Below are 24202 nucleotides of genomic sequence, written 5' to 3'. Positions count from 1 at the left end.
ACAACTTTTCGGTTTTACGAAACTATTTCGCTATTCTCTCTCCGGAACTCTTCCATTGTCTCCGAAACTTTTTCGCCAAATTTCTCTCAAACTCCCTGTCCAGTATTCAGCAGATAGATGACCCTTAAGCGTGTGACCCTATAGGTTCGGTGAAGCATAGACATGACCGGAACACTTTCCGATCAATGATCAACATCGGAGCCGTGGACACCCATATTGACCCCTATACCCACACGAATGAATATTCGAGTGAAGCTCCAGTTGCCGTGTGCTATTCCTGTTGCTTCGTGATATGTTACAAATACCCGAGGTGAGACATGTTGGCATCCCCGTGGATCAACAACTTGTCCACTATGCCAGTTACCTCGTTACCGGTATTGTTCTCTTTTCTTGTTCCCGTGTTCCGGCATCCCCGTGATCAAATCACAAAGTGTCTGGCCAGACGATGATGGATACCGTAACACCGAGAGGGCCCAGAGGTATCTCTCCATCGTCGGAGGAGCAAATCCCAATCTTGAGCTATCAAGTTACTTGACATACTTTTCCATGAACCCGTAAGTCGCCATAATAGCCACCCATTTACGGATGACGTTTAACAAACCCCAAAGTTCATGAAGCAAGCATGAAGAAACTCGATACTCTCATGGTCTAAGGAATCATGCAAACGTTAACCATCTCTGTGTTATGTACCATTAACTTGTGACGAATGAATCTCATAGCATAACATCAATCCAGGTCGATTCAACACAAATGTTCTCTTAACATTGTGCCCTCAAAGTTGCTGGCATAGACATGCCCATGATCAGGAAAACAGAACCATCATGCAACACTTGAGCTAGTCTTAGAGGCCAGACTAAGAATACTTCTTACCGTTTATTATTCCACACGTGCATATGAGTCTTCCTCCGAGCCTCGTGTTATTGCAGACTCGAGAACCATAGCAGTTATAGCATGGAACATAAACATAATAATGAACTTGGAGATAAATAATATCATTTATTATTGCCTCAAGGGCATATATCCTACAGTATGGTAGGTCACTCCTCCATTGCAATCATCGTGACATGTTATTTGTATGTCAGTTCTATTGGCCAAGTTTCTTAGGGACAGTTATTACGAGTTATCCTAAGGAAATAAGCACCTGTGAATATAAGCTCCAGGTCATAAGCCAACGAGTTCTTTTCATTGCCTTTCTTTTCAGCTTATCTTTGGTATGATCAGTGAAAAGTCTAGATTGCATTATATTTTTTCATTTTGCTGCCCATATGAAAAATAATTTGACTTGCATACATCACAAAATGAACCCAGTGCAGTAATTAATATGATAGGAAAACAGACCATCACTATTTGTTCAAAATGCAAATACAAAGATACCATCTACTTGGTACAATCTACTTTGGTCCATGTCTTCCATAGAGATCCCATTGCCTAATTTAAACAAAGAACGCATGACCCACATTTAAATGAAGAACAATTATTTATTGAAACTCGATGGTCCAAGTGGCTGGTTATTATCATATAGGAGCACCACCTGAAAGCATCATATAGCAGCAGCTCATAGCAACTCATCATACAGCAGCAGCAGCAGCAACAGTAGCAGTGTGCAATTCATCATATACCAGCAGCAGCTCATAGCAATTCATCATATAGCAGCAGCAGGAGCAGCTCATAGCAATTCATCATATAGCAGTAGCAGGAGCAGCTCATAGCAATTCATCATACAGCAGCAAGAGGAGCAGCTTATAGCAACTCATCATATAGCAGCAGCAGCAGCTCATAGCAATTTATCATATAGCAGCAGCACCTCATAGCAATTCATCATATAGTAGCAGCAGGAGCAGCTCATAGCAATGCATCATATAGCAGTAGCAGGAGCAGCTCATAGCAATTCATCGTATAGTGGATCAAAATGAAAATTTGGCAAAAAATCAAAGGAGATCCTCACCTTGTTGGATGAGCTCATCCTTCAACAGCACCTCAAGGCCACGGCCTGGGAGGAGGGGAGGGGGAATAAGGTGCCTTCTGCTGTAGTTTGGCATCAGCCGTAGTTGTATGGCGCCCGCCGGAGTAGTGCGTTGGACGGACCACAGTGGAGCAGCTATTGGGGACCATGAGAATGAGGGGCGGCGCCAGAGGGAGGAGCAGCTAGGGAGATTTGCCCCTACCCGCCGGCCATGTAGCCTAGCTGGACAGAGCATCGTCGAGGACCAGGCCACATGGGACCAGAGGCGATGACTCGCTGGAGGAACCCTAGGGCTGCAGGTAAGGGATCGAGGGAAAGGGAAAGGGGAGAGGAGATGCAAGCGGGCAGGGCAATGAACGCTTGCGTGTTTGTTTTTACTTGAGGGTCAGGTGTGACGCGGGCGTGAGCAGTTGCATTTTGACTGTAATATAGGCAGACAACAGAGTCATTTCACTAATCCCCTTCCCTTCAATTTTTAGTGAGCTTCTACCCGAAACACACCCCCCTCAAAGCGAAATAAGTTAAGCCCAAGCCCATAACTCAAAAATGACTTATTTTCATCTTTTATGGCTTATTTTGACAATAAGCCCTGAAAAGGCGGAATCGAACTGACCCTTAACCTGCAATTCAATTGTGCGTGCAATGATGAATCACTCCTGCCTGCTATAGTGTACATTTACGCATCATCATACATGGCATAACCTAATACATGTGCATTCCATTGTAGAATCTAGAATATGCAATGTTTATGTTAGTTCATACGTTGCACATGATGTTTAAATGCCCCTTAAATCTGGTCAGTCAAGTCATGGTCTTTAAGCCTCCTTCTTTGCTTCTTTTCTTGATATGTAAGATTTGCTCACACATCTGTTCAATTGTTGTTTGCATCAGCCAGCCATACTAGGACTGTTTGCTTTGATTACTTGTTGTTCTTGACCTAACACTCTAACAGAGCTTGTCAACGATTTCAACACTAAGGGCTGCTATAGTGGGGCCTTGTCTAACTCATAGGTGACATAAAGGTTTGGCTGTACATTAAAGTAGGCTCTCCAAGAGTACCTGAAGATCCAGTTCGAAGGTATGCCTAGTTTTTACATAGTGAAGACATAGTAAATGCTCATTTCATTGTGTGCAAGTGCAAGAGATGTGGCATGTTTCATTATGTGGTATTGTTTTGTTATAATCTCATCCTTTTGTGTTGTTCACAGACTGGAAAGTATGCATATTTATCTTCCAAGGAGACGAGTAACTAGTTTGTGTGACCTTGCAGAGGGGGTGCAATGAAGATAAGATTGAGAATTTCCAAGTACAAGATGTTAGGAAGGAGCCTTGCAAGAGAAGTAGGAGCTGCACTGAGCCTGTTCAACCAGTTAAGGTAAGTCACTGTATCCAACTCAACAGTTTAATTCCTTGTTTGTTTCAGGCATAGTTAATTTGCTCTTTTCAATTGCTTTATTTGTCCTCAGTTAATGAGATGCCCAAACAATGATGCCTGATGTTGGATACTTGTATAACTATTAGTTGACATAATTAAAGGCCTTACCATTTAATTACTCTGGAGAAGTGTGCCTCAAGCTTTGAAGTCTATTAACCAACTATTATTGCATGAGGCTCACAATCTAGTTTATACTAGGCTAATGATTGCATAGTTTTGCTTGCTGTAGTAGGTTTGTATGAATCCCTCTGCTATTCATTATGCTCCCTAAGACTTTAATTGAGCTACAGAATGGCTAACTGCTTGCTTACTTATACCAACATGCTGTCCAAATTTGTAACTTGTTTGTGTTTTGGATTGGGCCCCAACATCATGCTCCTCTCGTGAGCTAAGAGAAATTTCTGTATGCAGGCTGCACAGACTACCTTTTTTATAATTTTTAAAATGTCACATGCTTATGCTTCATGACGTGTAACATTATTGTTATTCCTGTTTTGCCATGTACAAAATAGTCTGTCTTGCTCGCTTCACTGTTGTAACTATATTTTGTCCCTAGTCATGTGTACTTACATAAACATTTCAAGATGAAGTGACATCAACACAAAGATCTGTGAGCAGTGCGGCATGGCCGTTAGATTATGGATTGGAATTGGAATGTGCTGGTGTTCTCGAGCATCAACTAGAGGTGGCAAGACAACGTGTACATGATTCTGAACGTACAATCAACAAGTTGAGACTGGACATGCAGGTATTAGATGCAGGAGTCAAGAAAATGAAACAAGACACTGAGGTAACCACGAAGGAATTGAAGATTTTGCAGACTGAAATTTGTGCTATCTGAATCCGGCCAATCCTTTTTTCTGAAGAGATTATAGTTCAAATGGTAAGTTCTGTTGATGCGTGTCCATGATGTATGAGATTTATTTGTCCAGTGTATGTAATTTGTTGTTTGTGTACGCTTTATAATCACTGGTGCCGAACTATAATGCCCAGTGGGTATATTCGACTGTAATTTCTTTATTGTATAGTGTAGGATTATTCTACGTTTCTATGCTTTTTATTGTATAGTGTATGTTTTTTATAGGCGATAGTATAGAGTAGGATATTTGTTGAATATGCTATATCGTTGAAACGGGGGCCAACACGCCCAAACATTTCCTGGACGCCATACAAACGAACAAACATGTGCAGTCAAAGCGGGCCTTAATTAGGCTGGTTAAAATAATATTAAGTGGATCCCAAATGGGCCCACCGTAACAACGGCTCTTAGCAGGCCGTCAACAGGCCTAAAGCTCGATAGGGCCGTATAAATGGAAATGGCCTGCGGGCCTTTAGCGGGCCGAAATAAATGTCAATTTTGTCTCGGCCCTTTTACTTGATGGGCCAGTAAGAGGCCGAAAGTGTTATGGGCCAGAGGAGGCCCAATTTGCAAACTAGGCTTTTAACAGGCCGAAAGTCGCGTTGGGCTAAAATGATGCCCTGCGGAACGTGGGCCCCTAATGGACCTAAAGTCAAAGGCCCAACTATTGTGCGGGCCCTTAACAGGCTGAGAGACAAAATGGGCTAAGAGTTGGCCCATTTACCGAATGGGCCAAGGACAGGCCTAAAGTCACAGCGGGCTAGAATTGGCCCAACTGTAGAATGGGCCGAGAAAAGGCCGAAAGACGTTCCGGACCGTTAACGGGCTGGAACTGACGATGGGCTGCTAACAGGCCGAAAGAAGCTCAGGCTGCAATTGGGCCCAAAACCGTAGCGTGCCGTTAACGGGCTTAAACTGACGATGGGCTGGAAATTGTCGAATCTAGAATGGGCCTTTGATGGGCCGATTCTGTGTAACTTGTATGGGTCGTACTTGTAAATGGGCCTGACTCAAGTAGGCCGATAATGGGCCGGCCCGCTTATTTTGACAGGCTCGGCCTTTTCACCGGAATGGGCCTCTGTTGGGTCGTGCCACGTGTCGACGTATCATAGGCGCCTCCTGTCCAATGAGCGGATGACATCTGTCCGAACGTTGAGCCGACACGTGTTTCCTCCGGCCAATGAGAATTTTACACGTGGAAAATTCCCATTGGTCCAGGCTGTTAACGAGTTATCGGATCCAAAGCCGGACCCGATAACTTAACGGTGTCCCGTTAAGGTGGATGCCACGTGTCGGTCACCCTTGACGAAAGCACTTCTATAGCACACGATTTATCGTCATGGAAGTGGATACTTCCGTGATGATAATTTTCGTGATGTCATGGAACACTTCTATGCCAGCACAGGTATGACTATCTTGATTCTCTCATAAATTTGTCATGCATTTACATGCATGACAGAAAACGTGACCTACTGTGACAAACACGTATCATCATGGAAGTGTCTTTTTTTTGTAGTGTAGGATCGGTCGATCGTGAAGACGTACGACTACATCAACCGCGTTGTCATAACGCTTCCACTTACGGTCTACGAGGGTACGTGGACTACACTATCACCTTTCATTGCTATGCATCACCATGATCTTGCATATTGACTGCTTGATCAATAATAAGCTATATATATCCACACTGTGAACGAACAACAAATCAGGAATTAACAAGACTACTGTCCTGAGTGCAGCAAAGACGCTTCGCATTCACTAGAGGATTCTTCTTATAGATCTACAACTGCGAGCCTCCTACATAATTTATCAGATGGAGCAGAGGAGCACAGCTTCGTTTTCAGGAAGTATAGGTGTCTGGGAGAGTGAACTCCGAAAGAGGCATCTTGCCTCGGATCATTGCGCCGGCGTTCGGCATGATGTGCCAGTGGAGGACAAGCTGAACTTTCTTGCCCCGCAGACTGGTCCCCTGATGACAGGAGACGAATCGTGTCAAAGACGAATCCAGAACATGTAACAAAATGGACAAAGAGTGGAGCCTTACCTGGTCAATCAGGGGATACTTGCTCTTCACCTCCACTTGCACATTTGCCTCGTCTTTGTCAGGTATTATCTTGTCCCATAATGAAACCTGTCGATTGTAATGAAATGAATATAAGCATGGTTCGACGATCACCCCTTAATGTGTTCGTGCTGGGAACGACACGATGGTGTTTTGCAGCACTTCTTGACAAAAGACAGGCAGATATTCTGAGTGATGATTAAAGTGCATCCCACCAAAATATTACTCCTATTTTAAGCAGCTCTCTTACTCCCAAGGTGACAATAGGAATGCTCCATGTTGAAACAGTGCTTAATTACAGACAGTTATCTGTTCTAGGACAATATACTCCCTCCGTCCGAAAAAGCTTGTCCCAGGCTTGTCCCTCAAATGGATGTATCTAGCACTAACTTGGTGCTAGATACATCCATTTGAGGGACAAGCTTTTCCGGACGGAGGGAGTAGATGGTAGTAGAAAAATGTAGATCAGGGTTAAATGCAAATATTGGCATACCTGGTTCAGGGAATTCTTCGCGGTTTCATACTCAGCGGTCACAAAGGCAAAGACCTGATAAAAGAAAAGAAATTAAGTTGCTAGCTTCAATGTGAAGTGGAGCAAATACAACCTCCGTACCAAAATGTAAGACGTTTTTTTGTTTTGCATAGGGCATAAAAAATGTCTTACATTTTGTTACAGGGGGAGTAACTAACAATGTCAACTGAAAAAGATCTGGGAGTAGTCTGCAATCGAACTATTTCTTATCTAAGTCAAATATGTTTTCACATTCAGCAGTTTGTCAAGAACATTCTGATAATAGCCCGTGCTTCTGAATTAAGCATATCAGTAACAAATTGGCCAGTAACATGGCTTACCTGTTAATTATGAGGATGCATTCTCTTGTGTATCTATTACTATTAGTTACAAGCCATAATGAACCACTCAGCACTGAAACAAAAACTATCTTCACTAACTATTTTGCATAAATGACCATATGTGCTGCCCAAATTGAAACAAAAGGATTGACAGTAGGACGGCTCTCGGTACAGAAAGACCGAAGACTATATGAAAGTTTGCTCCTTGTGATGCTTCTGCAAGCAGACATCACTAAGTTTGACAACGTAAAGCTTCATTAGAAAAACTATACTTTCTAATTCTAATTTTTTTTCAAGGTCACTATCTGTTTCTTCTGAAGATAACATGATTTTTTGTAGCATAAAAAAATGATGTATTTCCTTAAGTACAATTTTGCAGCATTCTACATGCTGACAAAATTGAAAAAAAAGGATCAAGAAAATGACAGCTTTCGGCACAGTGAGACCAAGGACTAGATGAAAAGGTTGCTCCTTGTGATGCTTTCTGCAAGCAACCAGCATTGAACTTAACACCGTAAAGCCTCATAAGAAATATTATACGTTCTAATTATCATCTACTTTCAAGGTTACTATCTATTTGTGATTAAGATACTGCAGTAGAAATTGGCAAACCTTGGTAAATCTTCATTCAATACTGACTCAATTTTTGCATATAACACTTGACCTCTGTTTTCGAGTCGTTCGACTAGTCGCGACTAGTCGACGACTAGTCGATGAGTCGCTGCTCCAGGTTCGACTCAGACTCTCGACTCGACTCCTGGCATGAGTCGAGCGACTAGTCTCGACTAGTCACGACTAGTCGCTCTTTCTGGATCGAGCGACTCACTTAAATTGAGCCCAACTGTTATATGGGCCGGCCCATCTCCCCTGGAAACCTAGATCGATCATCCCCCACCCCCTCCCCCCGATCGAACCCTCTCTAGCCGCCACCCCTGGTTGCCCCTGCTGCTGTTCTGCTCCTCCCCTCCTCTGTTCTGCTCCCCCCCTCCTATGGTGTGCTCCTCCCCTCCTCCCCTGCTACTGTGCTCCTCCCCTCCCCTGGTTGCTGCTCCTGCTGTTGTGCTCCTCCCCTCCTCCCCTGGTTGATGTGGCTGCTGGTGTGCTCCTCCCCTTGTTGCTGCTGCTGCTGTTGAGCACTTGTGCTCCTCCCCTGGCTGCTGCTTAACTCACGTCGACTCGTCGCCATGTCGACTCATCGACCATGAGTCTAGACTAGTCTAGAGTCGCCCCCCTGAGCGACTCGTCGACTCATCGACTCGAAAACATTGCACTTGACCAATATTACTTCTGATATGCACTTGTTATATTATTCGTCAGGCTCACAGATATATATGGGCTCAATTTAGTGAGCATCTACACATTTAGAGAATAGTTTAGCATTGCACATCCTACTAGAATGAAAATATCACCTGCTTTGTGTTCCATGTGAAAAGTGATTCCAAATTTGCAGATAGACTGAAGGTCAAGGTCACCTGTCACATTTGTTTTCAGAAATTTGTCAGTGGTACTGCAATAGAAGTAACATGGCATACATATAAAAGATGAATTGGCTTGTGGCATTGTGTCGATGAATGATAGTAATAGCAACTGTAGAACATAAAGGCAGTCGCAAATGCGCAGATTAGGAGCTGTGAAATAATATTAATAAATTGATATTGAAGACTCTTTTCAAGATTTTTTTCACAAGGAACTGGTTTTGTTCAGCGGCTTGGCAACTGAATAATTGCCTAAGGGAAAACATTATATGTTGTAAAATGATGGCCTTGTTTCTAGATATGAAACATGGAAAACAAAAGGATGAAGTAAAAGCACAAACCTTGTCGTTCCCATTGATCTGTTTGTGGAATCGATTTATCTTCGTAACCTACGAGAGCACAAGAGAATCAATAAGCAAGCTTTACATGTAAAATCATGTCTGATAAAGCAACAAACTTTACGGTGGGCACACAAGACACAAACCATGGAATCTGAACCCAAATTTTATACAACTTGTAAAAAAAAAGCCTAAACAATAGTAGAATACTAGATAAACGAATCAGTGTACAGATGCTTGACCCATCCTACAATGACCCTGTCCCGCCAAGCTGCATCCGGACAGATCGGTGAATTCACGGACACAGAACCGGTCAGATCCCCCACAAGTTCACCCCCACCGACGACGTCGAGCCCTGATCCCTACCAGGACTCTTCAGAGAATCGCGAAATTTCGGCGGTACTGAAGAAATCACTGCCACTAATCGCGTAACAGATTCAGGTGAACGCTCGCGGTTCCGACGGGATAACTGCAGACTGCTCTAAAGAAAGGCCGGGAGAGGAGGGGCAGACGGCATACGTGGGCTTGGGCTTCGACGGAGGGGACGTGGAAGGCGTCGAGCGCGGAGGCGGCGGCGCAGGTGGCGATGAGGAGGAGCGCCGCCGTCGTCGCCGCGGCCAGCAGCCGGGTCCCCCAGGAGTGCATCGCTCGAGCTCCGCTTCCTTCTGGGCTCTACTTTTTTTTCGGACGGAAATCCCTTTTTTTTTTTACTTCTCGGGCGTTGGGATATGAACGACGAGCCACGTATGCGCCCTCGGACAGTCGTCCGATTCGAGATCCAACGGCTGAGACGGGTGCGGGCCACGTGTTCGCTGTGGTACAATTGGGCCACGTGTTTTGTTCTTCGGAAGAACTGAATTCCACACTTCGGGTCACGCTACTGCTAGAAAAAACACTTCGAGTCACGCTGTCAATGGGCCGGTGTTACCCATTGGGCCATTAGCCCAGCCCAATGTTGCCCAAGGTTGTAGTCCACTCTTACAATGCACATGTCTTTGCAAGGTTGTTACCCTTGTGTTAATATGAAAATTTCAAACTATTGGCCAACCTTATAATGTGAATGATTCATGTGGAACAGTTAAATGATGCTAGTTAAAGTAATGTACTTGAGTAAATCCTCTTGTTCTTGTGCAATCCAAAATTAAAATGGGTCAGACCATGTTGCCCAATTGGCATGAGGCCACTCAATATTGAACCATTGGGCCGACGCCATGTCCCTCGACAGAACTAAGGGACCAGCGGGACTAGGCCCGGGCTGGAGCAGACCAGCTCATTTCCATCCTGAGTTTCGAGATAGCAATATTCGCACACTGGGCCCTAATACGTCTCCAATGTGTCTATTTTTCTAAACTCTTTTGCCATTGTTTTGCCCTCTAATTTGAATCATTTGAATTAAACTAATATGGACTAACGCTGTTTTAAGCAAATGTCATGGTGTTGTTTTGTGCAGAAATAAAAGTTTTCCAAATTGAAGAATTTTTGTGGATTTATTTCAGAATGTTTGAGGAATATTCGAGCAAAGACGGGCCAGTAGGGGCCACCAGGCCTCCACGTGCCCCGGTGGCGCGGCCACCCCATGGGAACACCATGCGGCCATGTAGGGCCCTCATCCATCGCCTTTCGATGATTCCGCTGCCATAAAATCTCATATATATATATATATATATATATATATATATATATATATATATATATATATATATCAAAAAATCATGAAAAATCACGGGAGCTTTTGACGATACGAAGACGTCGCCACTGTTGGTTAACGTAGTAATTTCAAAATTTTCCTACGCACGCGCAGCATCATGGTGATGCATAGCAACGAGAGGGGAGAGTGTTGTCTACGTACCCTCGTCGAGCGTAAGCGGAAGCGTTTATCAACGCGGTTGATGTAGTCGAACGTCTTCACGATCCGACCGATCCAAGTACCGAAAGCACGGCACCTCCGAGTTCTGCACACGTTCAGCTCGATGACGTCCTCGCCTTCTCGATCCAGCAAGAGGGGCGAAGTAGTAGATGAGTTCCGGCAGCACGACGGCGTGGTGACGGTGTTGGTGAAGAACAATCTCCGCAGGGCTTCGCCTAAGCACTACGAAAACTATGACGGAGGATAAACTAGAGGGGACGGGGTTGCCGGCACATGGCTTGGTGTTTCTTGATGTGTCTTGGGTGCTATCCCTACCCTTCTATTTATATGTTGAGCTTTGGGGTCGAAACTTGGAGTAAAAGCCTCCACAAAGTCGGTTTCACCCGAAAGGCAAGAGTCCTTCTCGGACTCCAGGGCCAGACGCCAGGGTTCCCGGCGTCTGGACCCAGACGCCAGGGACCCTGGCGTCTGGCCCCTGGACTCCGCAAAACTTCCTTTTGCGCTTTCCAAAAACCTCGTGGGCTTTCCCCTTTGGCCCAGATAAAGTGTTCTCGTGCCCAAACATTTCGGGAAACATCCGGAACCCGTTCCGATCGATTCCGGAACCTTTCCGGAGATCAAACACTACTATCCACATATCAATCTTTACTTCCGGACCATTCCGGAGTTCCTCGTCATGTCCGTGATCTCATCCAAAACTCCGAACAACATTCGGTGACCAACATACATAACTCATAGTACTATATCGTCAACGAACGTTAAGCGTGCGGACACTACGGGTTCGAGAACTATGTAGACATGACCGAGACACCTCTCTGGTCAATAACCAATAGCGGGACCTGGATGCCCATATTGGCTCCTACATATTCTACGAAGATCTTTATCGGTCAGACCGCATAACAACATACGGTGTTCCCTTTGTCATCGGTATGTTACTTGCCCGAGATTCGATCGTTGGTATCTCAATGCCTAGTTCAATCTCGTTACCGGCAAGTCTCTTTACTCGTTCCATAATACATCATCCCGCAACTAACTCATTAGTTGCAATACTTGCAAGGCTTATAGTGATGTGCATTACCGAGTGGGCCCAGAGATACCTCTCCGACAATCAGAGTGACAAATCCTAATCTCGAAATACGCCAACCCAACAAGTACCTTTGGAGACACCTGTAGAGCACCTTTATAATCACCCAGTTACGTTGTGACGTTTGGTAGTACACAAAATGTTCCTCCGGTAAACGGGAGTTGCATAATCTCATAATCATAGGAACATGTATAAGTCATGAAGAAAGCAATAGCAGAATACTAAACGATCGAGTGCTAAGCTAACGGAATGGGTCAAGTCAATCACATCATTCTCCTAATGATGTGATTGTTGGGGATCGTAGCAGAATTTAAAAAAATTTCTACGCATCACCAAGATCCATCTATGGAGTATACTAGCAACGAGGGGAAAGGAGTGCATCTACATACCCTTGTAGATCGCGAGCGGAAGCATTCCAATGAACGGGGTTGATGGAGTCGTACTCGCCGTGATCCAAATCACCGATGACCGAGTGCCGAACGGACGGCACCTCCGCGTTCAACACACGTACGGAGCAGCGACGTCTCCTCCTTCTTGATCCAGCAAGGGGGAAGGAGAGGTTGATGGAGATCCAGCAGCACGACGGCGTGGTGGTGGAAGTAGCGGGGTCTCGGCAGGGCTTCGCCAAGCTTCGGCGAGAGGGAGAGGTGTTGCAGGGGGAGAGGGAGGCGCCAGGGCTGTCATGCTGCTACCCTCCCTCCCCCCCACTATTTATAGGACCCCTGGAGGTGGGGGCACCGGCCCTGGAACCCATCTGCATGGGGGGGCGGCGGCCAGGGGGAGACTTGCCCCCCAAGGCAAGTGGGGCGCATCCCACCCTAGGGTTTCCAACCCTAGGCGCAGGGGGGAGGCCCATGGGGGGTGCCCCAGCCCACTAAGGGATGGTTCCCTTCCCACTTCAGCCCATGGGGCCCTCCGGGATAGGTGGCCCCACCCGGTGGACCCCCGGGACCCTTCTGGTGGTCCCGGTACAATACCGGTGACCCCCGAAACTTTTTCCCGGTGGCCGAAACTTGACTTCATATATATAATTCTTCACCTCCGGACCATTCCGGAACTCCTCGTGACGTCCGAGATCTCATCCAAGACTCCGAACAACTTTCGGGTTTCCGCATACTAATATCTCTACAACCCTAGCGTCACCGAACCTTAAGTGTGTAGACCCTACGGGTTCGGGAGACATGCAGACATGACCGAGACGCCTCTCCGGTCAATAACCAACAGCGGGATCTGGATACCCATGTTGGCTCCCACATGTTCCACGATGATCTCATCGGATGAACCACGATGTCGAGGATTCAATCAATCCCGTATACAATTCCCTTTGTCAATCGGTACGTTACTTGCCCGAGATTCGATCGTCGGTATCCCAATACCTTGTTCAATCTCGTTACCGGCAAGTCACTTTACTCGTACCGTAATGCATGATCCCGTGGCTAACTCCTTAGTCACATTGAGCTCATTATGATGATGCATTACCGAGTAGGCCCAGAGATACCTCTCCGTCATACGGAGTGACAAATCTCAGTCTCGATCCGTGCCAACCCAACAGACACTTTCAGAGATACCCGTAATGCACCTTTATGGTCACCCAGTTACGTTGTGACGTTTGGTACACCCAAAGCACTCCTACGGTATCCGGGAGTTGCACGATCTCATGGTCTAAGGAAATGATACTTGACATTGGAAAAGCTCTAGCAAACGAACTACACGATCTTTTATGCTATGCTTAGGATTGGGTCTTGTCCATCACATCATTCTCCTAATGATGTGATCCCGTTATCAATGACATCCGATGTCCATGGTCAGGAAACCGTAACCATCTATTGATCAACGAGCTAGTCAACTAGAGGCTTACTAGGGACATGGTGTTGTCTATGTATCCACACATGTATCTGAGTTTCCTATCAATACAATATTAGCATGGATAATAAACGATTATCATGAACAAGGAAATATAATAATAACCAATTTATTATTGCCTCTAGGGCATATTTCCAACAGTGATCCTGTTAATCAAATGACAACTCATGTCTATGGTTAGGAAACTTAACCATCTTTGATTAACGAGCTAGTCAAGTAGAGGCATACTAGTGACACTATGTTTGTCTATGTATTCACACATGTATTATGTTTCCGGTTAATACAATTCCAGCATGAATAATAAACATTTATCATGAAATAAGGAAATAAATAATAACTTTATTATTGCTTCTAGGGCATATTTCCTTCAGTCTCCCACTTGCACTAGAGTCAATAATCTAGTTCACATCGCCATGTGATTTAACATCAATAGTTCACATCTTTATGTGGTTAACACCCATAGTTCACATCGATATGTGACCAACACCCAAAGGGTTTACTAGAGTCAGTAATCTAGTTCACATCGCTATGGGATTAACACCCAAAGAGTACTAAGGTGTGATCATGTTTTGCTTGTGAGATAATTTTAGTCAACTGGTCTGTCATATTCAAATCCGTAAGTATTTTGCAAATTTCTATGTCTACAATGCTCTGCACGGAGCTACTCTAGCTAATAGGTCCCACTTTGAATATGTATCCAGATTGAGAGTCATCTGGATCAGTGTAAAAAACTTGCATCGACGTAACCCTTTACGACGAACCTTTTGTCACCTCCATAATCGAGAAACATATCCTTATTCCACTAAGGATAATTTTGACCGCTGTCCAGTGATCTACTCCTAGATCACTATTGTACTCCTTTGCAAAACTCAGTGGTAGGGTATACAATAGATCTGGTACACAGCATGGCATACTTTATAGAACCTATGGCTGAGGCATAGGGAATGACTTTCATTCTCTTTCTATCTTCTGCTGTGGTCGGACTTTGAGTCTTACTCAATTTCACACCTTGTAACACAGGCAAGAACTCTTTCTTTGACTATTCCATTTTGAACTACTTCAAAATCTTGTCAAGGTATGTACTCATTGAAAAAACTTATCAAGCGTCTTGATCTATCTCTATAGATCTTGATGCTCAATATGTAAGCAGCTTCACAGAGGTCTTCCTTTGAAAAACTCCTTTCAAATACCTTTATGCTTTCCAGAAAAATTCTGCATTATTTCTGATCAATCAATATGTCATTCACATATATTTTATCAGAAATGCTGTAGTGCTCCCACTCACTTTCTTGTAAATACAGGCTTCACCGGAAGTCTGTATAAAACTATATGATTTGATCAACTCATCAAAGCGTATATTCCAACTCCGAGATGCTTGCACCAGTCCATAGATGGATTGCTGGAGCTTGCATATTTTGTTAGCACCTTTAGGATGGACAAAACCTTCTAGTTGCATCATACACAACTCTTCTTTAAGAAATCCATTAAGGAATGTAGTTTTGACATCCATTTGCCAGATTTCATAAAATGTGGCAATTTGCTAACATGATTCGGACAGACTTAAGCATCGGTACGGGTGAGAAGGTCTCGTCGTAGTCAACTCCTTGAACTTGTCGAAACCTTTTTCGACAAGTCTAGCTTTGAAGATAGTAACACTACTATCAGCGTCCGTCTTCCTCTTTAAGATCCATTTATTTTCTATGGCTTGCTGATCATCGGGCAAGTCAACCAAAGTCCACACTTTGTTCTCATACATGGATCCTATCTCATATTTCAAGGCCTCAAGCCATTTTGCGGAATCTGGGCTCATCATTGCTTCCTCATAGTTCGTAGGTTCGTCATGGTCAAGTAACATGACCTCCAGAACAGGATTACCGTACCACTCTGGTGCGGATCTTACTTTGGTTGACCTACGAGGTTTGGTAGTAACTTGATCTTAAGTTACATGATCATCATCATTAGCTTCCTCACTAATTGGTGTAGGAGTCATAGGAACAGATTTATGTGATGAACTACTTTCCAATAAGGGAGCAGGTACAGTTACCTCATCAAGTTCTACTCTCCTCCCACTCACTTCTTTCGAGAGAAGCTCCTTCTCTAGAAAGGATACATTCTTAGCAACGAATGTCTTGCCTTCGGATCTGTGATAGAAGGTGTACCCAACTGTCTCCTTTGGGTATCCTATGAAGACACATTTCTTCGATTTGGGTTTGAGCTTATCAGGATGAAACTTTTTCACATAAGCATCGCAACCCCAAACTTTAAGAAACGACAACTTTGGTTTCTTGCCAAACCATATTTCATAAGGCGTCGTCTCAATGGATTTTGATGGTGCCCTATTTAACGTGAATGCAGCTGTCTCTAATGCCCAAAACGATAGTGGTAGATCGGTAAGAGACATCATAGATCGCACCATATCTAATAAAGTATGGTTACGACGTTCGTGCACACCATTACACTCTGGTGTTCCAGGTGGCGTGAGTAGTGAAACTATTTCACATTGTTTTAACTGAAGGCCAAACTTGTAACTCAAATATTTTACCTCTGCGATCATATCATCGAAACTTTTATTTTTGTTACGATGATTCTCCACTTCACTCTGAAATTCTTTGAATTTTTCAAATGTTTCAGACTTGTGTTTCATCAAGTAGATATACCCATATCTGCTCAAATCATCTGTGAAGGTCAGAAAATAATGATACCCGCCGCGAGCCTCAATATTCATCGGACCACATACATCAGTATGTATGATTTCCAATAAATCTGTTGCTCGCTCCATTGTTCTGGAGAATGGAGTCTTAGTCATCTTGCCCATGAGGCATGGTTCGCAAGCATCAAGTGATTCCAAAATCCCATCAGCATGGAGTTTCTTCATGCGCTTTACACCAATATGACCTAAACGACAGTGCCACAAATAAGTTGCACTATCATTATTAACTTCGCATCTTTTGGCTTCAATGTTATGAATATGTGTATCACTACGATCGAGATCCAACAAACCATTTTATTGGGTGTATGACCATAGAAGGTTTTATTCATGTAAACAGAACAACAATTATTTTCTAATTTAAATGAATAACCGTATTGCAACAAACATGATTAAATCATATTTATGCTCAACGCAAACACCAAATAACACTTATTTAGGTTCAACACTAATCCCGAAAGTATAGGGAGTGTGCGATGATGATCATATCAATCTTGAAACTACTTCCAACACACATCGTCACCTCGCCCTTTACTAGTTTCTGTTTATTCTGCAACTCCCGTTTCGAGTTACTACTCTTAGCAACTGAACCAGTATCAAATGCCGAGGGGTTGCTATAAACACTAGTAAAGTACACATCAATAACATGTATATCCAATATACCTTTGTTCACCTTGCCATCCTTCTTATCCGCCAAATACTTGGGGCAGTTCCGCTTCCAGTGACCAGTCCCTTTGCAGTAGAAGCACTTAGTCTCAGGCTTAGGACCAGACTTGGGCTTCTTCACTTGAGCAACTTGCTTGCCGTTCTTCTTGAAGTTCCCCTTCTTCCCTTTGCCCTTTTCTTGAAACTAGTGGTCTTGTCAACCATCAACACTTGATATTTTTCTTGATTTCTACCTTCGTCGATTTCAGCATCACGAAGAGCTTGGGAATCGTTTCCGTTATCCCTTGCATATTATAGTTCATCACGAAGTTCTACTAACTTGGTGATGGTGACTAGAGAATTCTGTCAATCACTATTTTATCTGGAAGATTAACTCCCACTTGATTCAAGCGATTGTAGTACCCAGACAATCTGAGCACATGCTCACTGCTTGAGCTATTCTCCTCCATTTTATTGGCAAAGTACTGTCAGAGGTCTCATACCTCTCGACATGGGCACGAGTATGAAATACCAATTTCAACTCTTGGAACATCTTATATGCTCCGTGGCGTTCAAAACATTTTCGAAGTCCCGGTTCTAAGCCGTAAAGTATGGTCCACTAAACTATCAAGTAGTCATCATACCGAGCTTTTGTCAAAACGTTCATGACGTCTGCATCTGCTCCTGCAATAGTTCTGTCACCTAGCGGTGCATCAAGGACATAATACTTCTGTGCAGCAATGAGGTTAATCCTTAGATCACGGACCAAGTCCGCATCATTGCTACTAACATCTTTCAACTTAGTTTTCTCTAGGAACATATCAAAATAAAACAGGGGAGCTAAACGCGAGCAATTGATCTACAACATAGATATGCTAATACTACCAGGACTAAGTTCATGATAAATTTAAGTTCAATTAATCATATTACTTAAGAACTCCCGTTTAGATAGACATCCCTCTAATCCTCTAAGTGATCACGTGATCCAAATCAACTAAACCATGTCCGATCATCACGTGAGATGGAGTAGTTTCAATGGTGAACATCACTATGTTGATCATATCTACTATATGATTCACGCTCGACCTTTCGGTCTCAGTGTTCCGAGGCCATATCTGCATATGCTAGGCTCGTCAAGTTTAACCTGAGTATTCCGCGTGTGCAACTGTTTTGCACCCGTTGTATTTGAACGTAGAGCCTATCACACCCGATCATCACGTGGTGTCTCAGCACGAAGAACTTTCGCAACGGTGCATACTCAGGGAGAACACTTTTATCTTGAAATTTAGTGAGAGATCATCTTATAATGCTACCGTCAATCAAAGCAAGATAAGATGCATAAAAGATAAACATCACATGCAATCAATATAAGTGATATGATATGGCCATCATCATCTTGTGCTTGTGATATCCATCTCCGAAGCACCGTCATGATCACCATCGTCACCGGCGCGACACCTTTATCTCCATCGTAGCATCGTTGTCGTCTCGCCAACTTGTGATTCTACGACTATCGCTGCCGCTTATTGATAAAGTAAAGCATTACAGGGTGATTGCATTGCATACAATAAAGCGACAACTATATGGCTCCTGCCAGTTGCCGATAACTCGGTTACAAAACATGATCATCTCATACAATAAAATTTAGCATAATGCCTTGACCATATCACATCACAACATGCCCTGCAAAAACAAATTAGACGTCCTCTACTTTGTTATTGCAAGTTTTACGTGGCTGCTACGGGCTGAGCAAGAACCGTTCTTACCTACGCATCAAAACCACAACGATAGTTCGTCAAGTTAATGTTGTTTTAACCTTCTCAAGGACCGGGCGTAGCCATACTCGGTTCAACTAAAGTTGGAGAAACTGACACCCGCGAGCCACCTGTGTGCAAAGCACGTCGGTAGAACCAGTCTCGCGTAAGCGTACGCGTAATGTCGGTCTGGGCCGCTTCATCCAACAATACCGCCGGACCAAAGTATGACATGCTGGTAAGCAGTATGACTTATATCGCCCACAACTCACTTGTGTTCTACTCGTGCATATAACATCTACGCATACAACCAGGCTCGGATGCCACTGTTGGGTAACGTAGTAATTTCAAAATTTTCCTACGCACACGCAGGATCATGGTGATGCATAGCAACGAGAGGGGAGAGTGTTGTCTACGTACCCTCGTAGACCGTAAGCGGAAACGTTTATCAATGCGGTTGATGTAGTCGAACGTCTTCACGATCTGACCGATCCAAGTACCGAAAGCATGGCACCTCCGAGTTCTGCACACATTCAGCTCGATGACGTCCTCGCCTTCTCGATCCAGCAAGAGCGGCGAAGTAGTAGATGAGTTCCGGCAGCACGACGGCGTGGTGACGGTGTTGATGAAGAACAATCTCCGTAGGGCTTCGCCTAAGCACTACGAAAACTATGACGGAGGATAAACTAGAGGGGACGGGGTTGCTGGCACACGGCTTGGTGTTTCTTGATGTGTCTTGGGTGCTAGCCCTACCCCTCTATTTATATGTTGAGCCTTGGGGTCGAAACTTGGAGTAAAAGCCTCCACAAAGTCGGTTTCACCCGAAAGGCAAGAGTCCTTCTCGGACTCCAGGGCCAGACGCCAGGGTTCCCGGCGTCTGGACCCAGACGCCAGGGACCCTGGCGTCTGGCCCCTGGACTCCGCAAAACTTCCTTTTGCGCTTTCCAAAAACCTCGTGGGCTTTCCCCTTTGGCCCAGATAAAGTGTTCTCGTGCCCAAACATTTCGAGAAACATCCGGAACCCCTTCCGATGGATTCCGGAACCTTTCCGGAGATCAAACACTACTATCCACATATCAATCTTTACTTCCGGACCATTCCGGAGTTCCTCGTCATGTCCGTGATCTCATCCAAAACTACGAACAACATTCGGTCACCAACATACATAACTCATAGTACTATATCATCAACGAACGTTAAGCGTGCGGACCCTACGGGTTTGAGAACTATGTAGACATGACCGAGACACCTCTCTGGTCAATAACCAATAGCGGGACCTGGATGCCCATATTGGCTCCTACATATTTTACGAAGATCTTTATCGGTCAGACCGCATAACAACATACGTTTTTCCCTTTGTCATCGGTATGTTACTTGCCCGAGATTCGATCGTTGGTATCTCAATACCTAGTTCAATCTCGTTACCGGCAAGTCTCTTTACTCGTTCCGTAATACATCATCCCTCAACTAACTCATTAGTTGCAAGTCTTATAGTGATGTGCATTACCGAGTGCTACCTCTTGAGCACTGCGTTGGTTTTCCCTTGAAGAGGAAAGGGTGATGCAGCAAAGTAGCGTAAGTATTTCCCTCAGTTTTTGAGAACCAAGGTATCAATCCAGTAGGAGGCTACGCGCGAGTCCCTTGTACCTACACAAAACAAATAAATCCTCGCAACCAACGCGATAAGGGGTTGTCAATCCCTTCACGGTCACTTACGAGAGTGAGATCTGATAGATATGATAGGATAATATTTTTGGTATTTTTATGATAAGATGCAAAGTAAAATAAAAGCAAAGAAAATAAATAAGTGTTGGAAGATTAATATGATGAAGATAGACCCGGGGGCCATAGGTTTCACTAGTGGCTTCTCTCAAGAGCATAAGTATTTTACGGTGGGTGAACGAATTACTGTTGAGCAATTGACAGAATTGAGCATAGTTATGAGAATATCTAGGTATGATCATGTATATAGGCATCACGTCCAAGACAAGTAGACCGACTCCTTCCTGCATCTACTACTAATACTCCACTCATCGACCGCTGTCCAGCATGCATCTAGAGTATTAAGTTCATGAAAACAGAGTAACGCCTTAAGCAAGATGACATGATGTAGAGGGATAAATTCATGCAATATGATAAAAAAACCATCTTGTTATCCTTGATGGCAACAATACAATACGTGCCTTGCTGCCCCTACTGTCACTCGGAAAGGACACCGCAAGATTGAACCCAAAGCTAAGCACTTCTCCCATTGCAAGAAAGATCAATCTAGTAGGCCAAACCAAACTGATAATTCGAAGAGACTTGCAAAGATAACCAATCATACATAAAAGAATTCAGAAGATTCAAATATTGTTCATAGATAAACTTGATCATAAACCCACAATTCATCGGTCTCAACAAACACACCGCAAAAAGAAGATTACATCGAATAGATCTCCACAAGAGAGGGGAGAACATTGTATTGAGATCCAAAAAGAGAGAAGAAGCCATCTAGCTACTAACTATGGACCCGAAGGTCTGAGGTAAACTACTCACACTTCATCGGAGGGGCTATGGTGATGATGTAGAAGCCCTCCGTGATGGATGCCCCCTCCGGCGGAGCTCCGGAACAGGCCCCAAGATGGGATCTCGTGGGTACAGAAGGTTGCGGCGGTGGAATTAGGTTTTTGGCTCCTTTTCTGATCGTTTGGGGGTACGTAGGTATATATAGGAGGAAGGAGTACGTCGGTGGAGCAACAGGGGCCCCACGAGGGTGGAGGGCGCGCCCTGGGGGGGTAGGCGCGCCCCCCTACCTCGTGGCCTCCTCTTTTGTTTCTTGACGTAGGGTCCAAGTCTCCTGGATCATAATCTTCCTAAAAATCACGTTCCCGAAGGTTTCATTCCGTTTGGACTCCGTTTGATATTCCTTTTCTGCGAAACTCTGAAATAGGCAAAATACAGCAATTCTGGGCTGGGCCTCCGGTTAATAGGTTAGTCCCAAAAATAATATAAAAGTGAATAATAAAGCCCAATAATGTCCAAAACAGAAGATAATATAGCATGGAGCAATCAAAAATTATAGATACGTTGGAGACGTATCAAGCATCCCCAAGCTTAATTCCTGCTCGTCCTCGAGTAGGTAAATGATAAAAACAGAATTTTTGATGCGGAGTGCTACTTGGCATAATTTCAATGTAATTCTTCTTAATTGTGGTATGAATATTCAGATCCGAAAGATTCAAGATAAAAGTTCATATTGACATAAAAATAATAATACTTCAAGCATACTAACTAAGCAATTATGTCTTCTCAAAATAACATGGCCAAAGAAAGTTCATCCCTACAAAATCATACAGTTTAGTCATGCTCCATTTTCGTCACACAAGAACACTCTCATCATGCACAACCCCGTTGACAAGCCAAGCAATTGTTTCATACTTTAGTAATCTCAAACTTATAAACCTTCACGCAATATATGAGCGCGAGCCATGGACATAGCACTATGGGTGGAATAGAATATGATGATGGGGGTTATGTGGAGAAGATAAAAAAAGGAGAAAGTCTCACATCAACGAGGCTAATCAATGAGCTATGGAGATGCCCATCGATTGATGTTAATGCAAGGAGTAGGGATTGCCATGCAACGGATGCACTAGAGCTATAAATGTATGAAAGCTCAACAAAAGAAACTAAGTGGGTGTGCATCCAACTTGCTTGCTCACGAAGACCTAGGGCACTTGAGGAGGCCCATTGTTGAAATATACAAGCCAAGTTCTATAATGAAGAATTCCCACTAGTATATGAAAGTGACAAAACAGGAGACTCTCTATCATGAAGATTATGGTGCTACTTTGAAGCACAAGTGTGGCAAAGGATAGTAACATTGTCCCTTCTCTCTTTTTCTCTTTTTTTTTATTGGGCCTTCTCTTTTTTAATGGCCTTTCTCTTTTTTCTTTTTTTTTATTCCTCAATTGGGACAATGCTCTAGAAAATGATGATCATCACACTTCTATTTATTTACAACTCAATGATTACAACTCGATACTAGAACAAAGTATGACTCTATATGAATGCCTCCGGCGGTGTACCGGGATATGCAATGAACCAAGAGTGACATGTATGAAAGAATTATGAATGGTGGCTTTGCCACATATACTATGTCAACTACATGATCATGCTAAGCAATATTTCCTTCAGCCACCTCCTGTACTTTCTCTAGAGATTCGATCGGTCTATTTCTGGCTCTGGAGAGAGGGATTCGTCGTCATCGTCACCACCAACTTTTCTCCAACAACAATCTCATGATGCTTCCACCCCATGAGTGAGTAATTTCTCTGCAGTCACATGGAGGTAGATGCGAACTGGATGGGATTTCTTATGAAATCGATGTCAGATTTGTTAGGGCTTAATGTCTAGTTTCCACTATGTTCTTAGATTGATGTTGCTATAACTTTGCTATGCTTAATGCTTGACACCGCTGCTCATAGCGGATGCAACGCCCAACCCGCGCGGTGGAGGCCTTTGGCCACGACGCCGCTCGTCCCGGCACGACATCATGGCGAAATGTTTTGTGGCGCTGTCAGTAGCGTGCGTTGTTTTCGACACACGACGGCGTGTGGCGAAGCCCTTCGGCTTGACCCGTCGCTGCTCCCACGGCGAGCCTAACCACAGAGGCTGACAACGACAGTCCGCGGTGAAGCCTTCCAGCTTGGCAGCAGCCGACGCTACGGCTCCAACCTGTCCTCCGGGGTGACGCCCTCCAGTGTGCACGCGCTTTGGCTGCCCATGCGGCACTTCTTAAAGGGGAGATGAACTGCATTTGTTACCCATGCATGAGGGAGACAAAATCTATTCATTTCTATTACAATACAGTACTGGGATTTCATAGGCACTGAAGAAGGTGAAGGAGACAGGTGCTGTAGAGATTAGAGAGAAGCAGGAGGCAGCACGAAGAATCCGGGGAAAGAAACAACGCTCCCTTGGAGAAGATTGGCCCTGCGATGGGGAATCGGTTGTGGAAAGAAACTGTTGTGGTTCTTTTTTAATAGAAGGAAGAAAGTGTCGTCGAGAAGAAGAAGCGGTGTGATTGGGCCAGAGTTGTGAGCCTTCGGGAGAAAATGAAGTTGTGTGGTAAAGAAACAAAACAGAGAGAAACTAACTTACAGGAATAGAAAGAGTATTTGGAATTGATGATATGGCTAGACTGTTGAGGTGGACTGAGGTGGATGGCTGCATGTAGATTGCTGATGTGGATAGCTTGCATGTCAAGAGAAAGCAGGTAATGAGGGGCTTCTATATAATATAATAGATTAGAGT

At 44.1% G+C, this 24202-nt stretch overlaps 1 protein-coding gene across 1 annotated transcript; it reads right to left on the bottom strand.

Moving 5' to 3' along the window:
• Window positions 1–5899: 5899 nt before the first annotated feature.
• Window positions 5900–9708, bottom strand: LOC123076909 (probable signal peptidase complex subunit 3). Its single transcript, XM_044499060.1, has 6 exons — window positions 9504–9708; window positions 8988–9035; window positions 8581–8643; window positions 6813–6866; window positions 6302–6388; window positions 5900–6226 (listed from the first exon to the last, which is right to left on the bottom strand). Exons 1-6 carry the CDS (start codon window positions 9627–9629, stop codon window positions 6098–6100), a joined length of 507 nt encoding a protein of 168 aa, XP_044354995.1. The 5' UTR covers window positions 9630–9708; the 3' UTR covers window positions 5900–6097.
• Window positions 9709–24202: the final 14494 nt, after the last annotated feature.

The sequence above is a fragment of the Triticum aestivum genome, chromosome 3D, assembly GCF_018294505.1.
Source record: "Triticum aestivum cultivar Chinese Spring chromosome 3D, IWGSC CS RefSeq v2.1, whole genome shotgun sequence".
Lineage (NCBI taxonomy): Eukaryota > Viridiplantae > Streptophyta > Magnoliopsida > Poales > Poaceae > Triticum > Triticum aestivum.
This window is presented reverse-complemented; position numbering and strand designations above follow the sequence as displayed.